The sequence below is a fragment of the Oryzias melastigma genome, linkage group LG21 (assembly GCF_002922805.2).
Source record: "Oryzias melastigma strain HK-1 linkage group LG21, ASM292280v2, whole genome shotgun sequence".
Lineage (NCBI taxonomy): Eukaryota > Metazoa > Chordata > Actinopteri > Beloniformes > Adrianichthyidae > Oryzias > Oryzias melastigma.
This window is the reverse complement of record NC_050532.1, coordinates 12,918,731-12,929,191: the sequence shown is the minus strand read 5'-3', so window position 1 is coordinate 12,929,191 and position 10,461 is coordinate 12,918,731. Positions and strand designations below refer to the sequence as shown.

General features: G+C 42.3%; 1 protein-coding gene across 1 annotated transcript; it reads left to right on the top strand.

Annotated features, from left to right (window-relative positions):
- The first annotated feature begins 2,310 nt into the window (after positions 1-2,310).
- On the top strand, positions 2,311-3,258 carry LOC112137957 (olfactory receptor 4K3-like). The gene has a single exon (XM_024260476.1). It carries the CDS (start codon positions 2,311-2,313, stop codon positions 3,256-3,258), a length of 948 nt encoding a protein of 315 aa, XP_024116244.1.
- Positions 3,259-10,461: the final 7,203 nt, after the last annotated feature.

Here is a 10,461-nt window from a genome sequence, read left to right as displayed (position 1 = left end):
GGCCCGATCCGATTCCGAGTCATTTGATTTTGTGTATCTGCCGATACCGAGTCCCGATCTGATACTTTTATAAGACATTTAAAACATGGATAAACTGAAGAAACAGATTTGTGTTGTCCTTTGTTTACATTTAATTAATCTTTTTTTATCATTAAAAACTTAAATAGAACACTTCTGTGAAGTAGCTTGAATAAAAAAGTAAAAATACAGCAAATATAAACTGAGAAAAAATGCAATTTTCTTGTTATATAAGTGATAATTAGCCATGTGATAAAGTTTAGTGACTTTAGCTTTAACATCTTTAGAGCTATTAAACATTTTTGACCAAATGTGATTCCTGTCCTCATTTAAAATTCTTAGAAATTAATTATGATTTTGTTTTAGCATAAAATTTGATGAGTGTTTATGAATAGCTCATATCTCTATTAGTTTTATTTATTTAGTTATTTTTAAGATTATGTGCTTCTTTTTTAAGTTCTTAAGACTTTACATTTTCAGTTTTATTACCACAGTAGTTAATTTTTTTTTAAACTGTTATTTCTCTGTCAGATCAAAGGACAGCTCGGGTCCTAAGGAGTTAAATCACGGCGCTAGCATGTAGCAGTTAGCAGCTGCTGTGTAGCCATCTGTCTGCAGCATGAAGATCATCACATTATAAAGAAAAAATACTGTCTTTTTCTGTTGAAATACCTTTAGAGGTTGTTGTTTGTGTTATGACAAACCAATAGAGACACTTGCTGCCAGTTTAAAGCGTTTTTAAAAGAGTTATTGATCCCGGAAGTTTCTAGCTAGCTTTGTTTACAAGTTAGCCTTCTGCTTGAGCTGCTGCGTTTTCTGGTGATGACATTTTGTGATCTTTTCATGACATGCAGACTTGTAGTGGGGTATTTATCCGTAATGATAAGATGAAATATAAAGCTCTGATCATAATGAGAATAAATTAAATATCCGATCCTGATCGGACAAAGGAGTCCGATTCCGATCGAGTCCAAAACCACGTGATCGGCCCCGATTTCCTATTACGTGATCGGATCGGGACAAAAGTTTATACTCAATAAGGACAACATGACAGGTTTGGTGGTGGGTCAGTGATGGTCTGGGAAGGCATATCCATGGAGGGACGCATAGACCTCTACTGCCTAGGAAATGGTGCTCTGACTGCCATAAGGTATCCAGATGAAATCCTAGAACCCATTGTCAGACCCTACTCTGGTGCAGTAGGTCCTGGTTTCCTCCTAATGCACGACAATGCCCGGCCTCACGTGTCAAGAGTATGCAGGCAGTACCTGGAGGATGAAGGAATTGAAACAATTGAATGGCCTTCACCATCCCCTGACTTAAACCCAATAGAACATCTCTGGGACATTATGTTTGGGTCCATTAAGCGCCGCCAGGTTGCTCCTCAGACTGTACAACAGCTCAGGGATGCCCTCACACAGATCTGGGAGGAAATGCCACAAGACACCATCCGTCGTCTCATTAGGAGCATGTCACCACGTTGTCAAGCATGCATACAAGCTGGTGGGGGCCACACAAGATACTGAAAAGCATTTTGAGTTGCAGAAATGAAGTTTTGAAAAAATGGACTGGCCTGCAACATCTTCATTTCACTCTGATTTGATGGTGTCTACACAATTGAGCCCCTGTAGGCTGAAAACTTTTATTTCCATTAAAAGACTTGGCATCCTTTTGTTCCTAAGACACTGTCCTGTTGTTGTTTGTATAGATATCCAACTTCATATATAGATCTGATGTATCTAATGTGTTTCTTTAAAGTGCTCCTTTAATTTTTGTGAGCAGTGTATTTTAACATAAAACCATTTCAAAATATTGCATAGTAATAATTGCAGTTTAAACTGTAAATCAAGGGTCTTGATGATCCACAACGATCCACAACCCCAGCTAACATACCTGAAAGTGCAACAATTTTTTACATGTAAAGCAAAGAAAAGTAATATGCATCAGGTCTCTAGAGCCCCTCCGTTTTAGTAAATTTGCAAAGTTACATGAACAATCCACCTTTATACCAATAAAAAATTCTTACTTATCTTTAATAGTTATATCCTTGTCCAGATTGGAAGCTTAGAGGGTAGAAATAGTCAAAGATGCTTGACAAATCTCAGATCTCCTAATCAAGCGCTAGTATGTCTCTTTTGTCAACAAGCTAATGAGATCCACAGAGAAAGAACAGGCTGAATAAAATACATTCACCTGCTGAAACTCTCCACTTTGAGGTGAAGAGACCCAAAGTCCATGTTGTGAGCGTTAAAAACATTCATACTTTTGTTTCAACTTGTTTAGAATCAAAGAATGGATAACTCTAATGTCACGTATATCACTTTTACTGGTTTTGTGGATTTACAAAGTTACAGATTACTGTATTTTGTCATCATGTTTACCGTATATGTTTCAATTATTTTTGGTAATTTGACCATTTTCTGTCTCATTTGCATTCACAAAAGTCTTCATGAGCCCATGTACATTTTCATTGCTGCTCTGCTGTTAAATTCTCTTCTTTTCAGCACAAATATTTACCCTAAACTTCTAATCGACTTCTTGTCTGACCAACAGATCATTTCTCTTTCTTTATGCCAATTTCAGGGATTTATTTATTACACTCTGAGTGGTGCAGAGTTCTTATTGTTGTCTGCAATGGCTTATGACAGGTATGTGTCAATATGTAAGCCTTTTCAATATGCAAGCATTATGAAGAAATCAACCGTCTCTGTTTTGCTGGTTCTATCTTGGGTTTTGCCTGCTTGTCAGATCATTCCATCACTCTTTTTGACAAGTAGCATAAAGATCTGTAATTTTAATTTAAATGGAGTCTTCTGCAATAATGTGATCTCCAAACTTTACTGTATGGGTTCATCTTCAGCATATGTCATTTATGGTGTGTTTCTGCTCCTTAATAACATATTTTTACCTTTGATTTTTATAATCTTTACCTATACAAAAATACTTTTGGTGTCGTATCGAAGCAGCATGAACGTCAGAAGAAAAGCTGCGCAGACGTGCTCGCCTCACCTGCTGGTCCTGATCAGTTTCTCCTGTTTGTGTTCTTATGACATTGTGATTGCTCGGCTGCAGGTTGATTTGCACAAAACTGCACGTTTTATTATGACTCTGCAAGTTGTACTGTACCACCCTCTCTTTAATCCAATCATCTATGGGGTGAAGGTGAAAAAGATCTCTGAACTCCTGAAGAGACTTTTTTTGCAAGGCAAAATCACTTTGTGCTTTAAAATAGACGTTTGATTAGCAGTTTATTTTCAAAGGAGTTCTTACAATCTAATCTAGGTTTTCATGAATAAATTCAATAGCTATTTTTTCCGGATAATCTTATTGGACATTACTTTTACTTTAAAAGTGTGACAAATTTGTGAAAACTTTGTCAACTCTATGTCATGTTTGCATTTCTTGTAAAGTGTGATCTAACAATCAGGATTTTAAGAAAATGTGCATTTGTTTGTTTTTTTTAAAAGTTTCCTATTGTATGTGTGCATTTTGATGGCTAATACCTGGTAAATAAAATGCTTAAGTGCAATGAAAGCTAACCAAAAGTAGCAGTAACATTTATTAAATAAAGGAATATTTCAATCTGTTTTTATAAACTGCTGAATCCCTTCTGGGGTCACAGGGTTTCTGGGTCCTACCCTAACTACTATAGGGCAAAGGTGAGGTTCACCCTGAACAGATTGTGGGGCTACACAACCACACACATTCACATCTACAAAACACCCAGCTGGAGTTTGTACCAGGACCTTGACATTGTGAGGTCAGTGCTAACCAGAGGTGGGGAGTAACTTGTTACATTTACTTAAGTAACTTTTTGGGTAAATTGTACTTGTGAGAGTTGTCAAAATAAGACATTTTACTTTTACCTGAGTAAATCTCAGAAAAAAAATGCAAATTTTACTCAAGTACACTAGGCCTCTTGCTGCTTGTTAGTGTTATTTTTGACTGGAATAAATCAAAACAGCGACCGCAAAATGGCGGACGCCGCTTAAATCCGCCTGTCGATCTCACGCTCTGATCTTCCCTCACTCGTGAACAAGTCTCCAAGATATTTAAACTCCTCCACCTGAGGAAGGAGGACTCCACCCACCAAGAGGCGGCAAACTACCTTTCTCCGGTCGAGAACCATGGCCTCAGACTTAGCGGTGCTGACCCTCATCCCAGCTGCTTCACACTCGGCTCCAAACCGCTTCAATGCATGCTGGAGGTCCTGGCTCACTGGAGCCAACAGAACAACATAATCTGCAAAGAGCAGAGACTAAATCCTGTGGTCCCCAAACCAGATCCCCTCTGGCCCCTGGCTGCGCCTAGAAATTCTGTGCATAAAGACTATGAACAGAACCGGTGATAAAGGGCAGCCCTGCCGGAGTCCAACATGCACCGGAAACAGGTCTGGCTTACTGTCGGCCATGCGAACCAAGCTCCTGCTCCGGTCATACAGAGACCGGACAGCCCTGAGTAAGGCTCCCCGGACCCCATACTCCCAGAGCACCCTTCACAGGACACCACGGGGAACGAGGTCGAACGCCTTCTCCAAATCCACAAAACACATATGGACTGGATGAGTGAACTCCCATGAACCCTCCAGCACCCTGAAGAGGGTGTAGTGCTGGTCCACTGTTTCACGACCAGGATGGAAACCGCACTGTTGTTCTTGAATCTGAGGTCGACTATGGGACTGACTCTCCTTTCCAGTACCCTGGCATAGACTTTCCCAGGAAGGCTGAGGAGTGTGATTCCCTGGTAGTTGGAACACACCCTCCGGTCCCCCTTCTTGAAAAGGGGAACCACCACCCCAGTCTGCCAGTCCAGTGGTACGGTTCCTGTCTGCCACGCAATGCTGCAGAGACGTGTCAGCCAAGACACTCCCACAGCATCCAGAGACTTGAGGTACTCAGGACGAACCTCATCCACCCCCAGAGCCTTGCCACGGAGGAGCTCTTTGACTACCTCGGTGACCTCAACTTGGGTGATGGACAGTTCCACCCCAATGTCCTCAGCCTCTGCTTCCTCAACGGAAGGCGTGTCAGCAGGGTTGAGGAGATCCTCAAAGTATTCCTTCCACCGTCCGACAATGTCCCCAGTTGAGGTCAGCAGATCCCCACCTGCACCAAAAACGGTGCCTGCAGAAAACTGCTTTCCCCTCCTGAGGCGCCAGATGGTTTGCCAGAATCTCTTTGAGTCCTTCTCCGTGGCCTCACCAAACTCCTCACAGGACCGAGTTTTTGCCTCCAAAACAGCCCGGGCCGCTGCTTGCTTAGACTGCCGGTACCTGTCAGCTGCCTCTGGAGTCCCACAAGCCAACCAGGCCTGATAGGACTCCTTCTTCAGCTTGACGGTATCCCTTACTTCCGGTGTCCACCACCGGGTTCAGGGGTTTCCGCCACGACAGGCACCAGAGACCTTGCAACCGCAGCTCCGGAAAGCAGCAGAGACAATAGAGGTGGAGAACATAGTCCACTCTGACTCAATGTCACCAACTTCCCTCGGTACCTGCTTGAAGTTTTCCCGTTTTCACTTTTAGGTCTGCCAAGTCTTTCCGGCCTCCTCCCCCGCCAGCGAATCCAACTCACCACCAGGTAGTGATCAGTGGACAGCTCTGCCACTCTCTTTACCCGAGTGTCCAAAACACACAGCCAGAGATTGCCTGAAACGACTACTAAGTCGATCATCGATCTCCTCCCTAGGGTGTCGTGATGCCAGGTGTATTGATGGACACCTTTGTGTTCGATCATTGTGTTTGTTATGGACAAACTATGGCGTGCACAGAAGTCCAACAACAAAACACTGCTCGGGTTCAGGTCAGGGATGCAATTCCTACCAATCACGTCCCTCCAGGTGCCACTGTCATTGCCCACGTGGGCATTTTTTTCCGACAAAAAGCGAAAATTTTCTTTCTCTGATGAGCCTCTTGCAAAGAGTGAGAAGATCACAGATTTATTGATCCCTCCACAGTGAGTAACAAAGGCAACGGTTGATAGACTTGTGTCATGTTCTGCTCCAGTTACCCCCCTCTCTGCTTCTGTGAAGACTGCTGTGACTCCACCCCTCCTCCTGTGGATCCTGCTAAGCAGTCACAGCTGCCTGCACTTCAGCAATTAAGACTCTGTGTATTTAAGGAACTCTGCTGCAGCCCTTAGTGTCGGCTCGTCTTGTTTCCTGGCCCTGTGAGTTTTGTACATTATGGCTTATGTACATTAAAACCTGTGGACTATATTTCAAATGTGTTTCTTCCTGCATCTGGGTTTCCTCCTGTTTGCCCAACCGTGACAGACTTGTGCTAAATTTCGTCTGTGAAGCCAACCAACCATTTTCTGTGGTTGAGACACAATCCTTCAAGACTATTATCGAAACTTTGCATCCTCATAGTACACTGATGATGAGAAAAACACTATGCGCTAGAATACAGGAGGCTGCAAGGAACATCAAGAGCATCATTATTAAAAAGTTGAGTGCTGTGAACCATATTGCTACCACAACAGACTGCTGGTCTGCAAGACAACATAGTTATTTAGGTGTCACCTGTCACTGGATAGACCCTACTACTCTAGAGAGACATTCTGTTGCATTGGCTTGTCGACGAGTCAAAGGCTCCCACACATTTGTCCTTGCTGCTGCATTAGAGGAAATACATTCTGACTGCCACATCAGGGAAAAAGTGACCAGAACAATGACAGACAGTGGCTCAAACATCGTGAAGGCCTTTTGATTATATGGAGTGGAAGAAAAAGAGGACCATGTTGCTGATGAACATTAGAACCAAGAGTCCAACATGGATGAGGCATCAGAAGATGAAAGTGAGTCAGAGTTGGAATATCAAGACGCATCTCCCATTCTTTATGATGACACTGGCCTTAAGCACCAACTTGTAAAGCACCAAAATTCGCATGCCATCTTCTGAATCTTATAGCCACAGTTGATGCCGCTGTAGCAGAAGTTGGCAATGAAATCTACAGAAGATTATCTCGGTCTGCTTTTGGAAAATGTTCTGCCCTGGGGAATAAAACCAGCAGGTCAAGCACAGTGTTTGAGACAGTGGAACGTGAATGCAATCTGCAGTTCCTCCAACCTAATCAAACTCGTTGGAACTCTGTATTCTTTGCTGTGGAAAGAGTGGTGCGCATTCACAAGGAGCGAGGAGAATCCGCAATTCGCAATGCATGCAAAGCATTTAAGATCAATATGTAAGTTTGACCTCAGACACAACACAGAAAATTGCTGAGAGCTATTATAGTACGATATTTAACAAGCCTTTATGACGAACAAGTTTATCAACTTTTATATTATGTATGTATTTGCTTAGTAAACGTACACTGAACACATTTTATGCTTGAATCAAACATAACTATTTTCTAATTTTCGTCTCAATGTCATTTAGGTTGAATCCAGCCGAAATGGCATTTTTAGCGGAGTATGTTGCTGTGATGACGAGCAGGCAAGCTGTCTGATCTCTTTGAGAAGATACTTCGGGAAGTAGAGACTCTTAGAGACAGACTTTCACAAGTGGATCAGAAGCAGTCTGCCACTTTTGCCCAACTGAGCAGAGTGCTTGTGATCCTTGAACTTGTGCGGAAGATGGAGGTCAACTTGGAGCGACTTGCTGCCCGAACAGAAGGAAGACTGGCCTAAATTGCCCACATTCTGGACTATTTTAAAATTTGTCTCAAAGACAGACAGACCAGTGCAGGACTCAGCTAGCAGCACAATGACAATCTTCAGAACGTCAAATAATACAAACTATGTACATGATAAAAATACAGTTAGATATAAAAAATATTATAAAGTACAAACCTTTTACACACAAATAAAATAAAATATGCAAAATCCCAGCATTATTGCACTAAGAATAGAAAACACAAACTAAAACTTGACCTTTCTGGCTTTCCTTAATGCAAACTCTTCAATAATGTCATCATATGAAATCTGCTCCCCTACTGTATGATTGATACTGATGATGGCAAGGTTAGTGAGTTGTTCCTGAAACATGGTTGACCTCAATCAAGTATGACTTGATCAACTTTAGTTTTGAAAATCTCCTCTCTGCTTGAGCCACAGTGACCGGCAAAGTAAGAGCAATCCTGAGAGCAGTCCATAAGTTGGGATAGATTTCTGATAGATCCTTATCATACATGAAAGTGATAAGCTCAAGGTGGCATATTAGGGAAGTTCTTGATTTCCTGGACAAGCTCTCTGCTGTCCAAATCCCGGTTTCCTTAAAAATGCAGTGTGGCACCTAGTGCTTTGCATTGCTCCGTCAGCTCCTCATCTGAAAGGCTTGGGAAATTGGTCAAAACCCCAAATTTTCGATGCACAACTTCCATGTGGAAAACCTCTCTGTGATGGCTGACAAAGCTTCATCAACGACAACGTTGAAGAATTCAACCTCCAACTTCTTAAGTGCATCACTGAAAGGCTCATCATGTGACTCGTATGAGAATTGGCACTTTGTGGACCTCAACCTTTTCTGCTTCAAAACAGCCCCCACATTCATTTTTTTACAAAGGTCTTTGGCTGCTATCTGTGCATCCACAAAGCCATTTTCCCTGTAGCTTTGGAGACTTTGCTCAGTCTTCTTCAAAAGACTCACAGCTAGGTCCACATGCATATTTGGAGACTGCATGAGTTTGCTGACATGTTGTATTGCAGTTAGAATGTCATACCATACAACTGTGCAGATGTTGAAATGGTACGACCCCACCTGCTCAAACAAAGACTGGGCCTCATCCTTTATAGCTGGGTCTTTGGTCTGGTTTCTCACCTCTTTTAAAGCCTCTCTCACTGCAGCTCCCTGATACCTCACTGGCTCAATACTTTTGATCTTACTCTCCCACCTTGTTTCTGTCCACGACTTTAGAGTCATGCTCACATGACTCTTAAGTATGGCCCATCGCTGGGCGGAGGCTGAAAATAATGTATAAAGCTTTTGCAGGACACAAAAGTAGCTCGTAGCATCAACAGATCTCTTAGCTGCATCACATACAACTAAATTTAATGTGTGTGCAGCGCATGGCAAAAACAGAGCTCTGGGATTCTTTTCCAGGAGCCTGGCTTGAACTCCTTTCTTTTTGCCTTTCATATTTTCCCTGTTGTCATAAGACTGTCCTCTACAATCTTCAAAAGGAATTCCCAACTCCTCTAGTCTGTTTAAAATCATGGATGCCAAGTGCTGGCCTGTGGACTCCTCTGCCTCCAAAAATCCCATAAAATGTTCTCTAATCTGAGGCTTCTCCATCAATGACACCACTCTAATGATCACTGACAGCTGTTCTGTGTGGCTTGTATCCAGGGTGCAGTCCAGAATTACTGAAAAAAATGTAGCCTTCTTTATGTCATCCACAATAGCAGCTATGATTTTGCTGCTCAACAAATCAATAAGCTCATTCTGTACATGATGGCCTATGTAGCTGTTGTGACTTGCTGTTCCTCTTAACACACGGTTAATGTGCTCTTTCATTGTGGGATCAAACATAACCATCAGTTCAACCTCTTTCAGAAAATTCCCATTTGATGGTGTGAAAAGTGTTTCTGTGTGACCCCTTAGAGCCAAATTTCGAAGTGCCAATGACTGTACAATAGCAATGAGACGTGTTAGCACTGCTATCCATCTCACCCGCTCCTCTTCCAAAGTGCCATCTCCTGCTTATCAATCCCTTTCCCACTTCTTATCCTCACTGAAAGTTCCTTCCATGCTTTCATGCAACTTAGATGATCTGTGCTTTTTTTCATGTGCGGTGAGGTATGCGCTAGCATGTTTCCAGTTTACCACACCAGAAGTTGTTAAATGAATGTTTTTGTTCGAAAACAATTTGCAAGAGAAGCAAAAGAGGCTGTTCTGCACTGATGAATATATTAACCAAGTTCTTGCCATTTTTTCACCACTTACTAGAGTCTTCCTAAAATAGTGGTGATGGCAACTTCTCCCATCAGTCTCATTCCTTGGGAAAACAAAGTCAGTAGGTATGTTACTTGGTCCCCTTTGAACCAGCTCCATCAGAATCCCGTCAGTCAGAGGTGAAGGCCAGTTTGCAGGGTCAGTTGAAAGAGGTTCATCCTCAGCAGTCAGACTCAGTGGCGGTTCATTACAGGGGATTTCCATCAACATAATGGCACATTAATTAAATCATGCAGCTGTAAAAAATAACACATGACCTACTCAGCAATGGTCAAAATGATAAAGATTACATTAAATTATAGGTGCACAGTTATCTTTTAGCTTGCACATATACGTCCAGATGCACATCAAAAAACCTACCTGAAGTCTCATGCTGGGTGGAAGTAGATGGAACAGCATCTTCATCCTCACTGTCAGATCTTTGTTCAGATAATAACTGTGGGACTACAGAAGTAGTAGCAGATGGAGATGGTAGCTCATCCTGAAGGGTTCGGACTGTGGCTGTGGGTGGGGCAGTGGATGTGTTATCTTGAGCAGTAGCAGAGGACCCA

Excerpts from the sequence above, each read along its gene's own strand:
- LOC112137957 (XM_024260476.1), top strand. The coding sequence starts at position 2,311 with ATGGATAACTCTAATGTCACGTATATCACTTTTACTGGTTTTGTGGAT.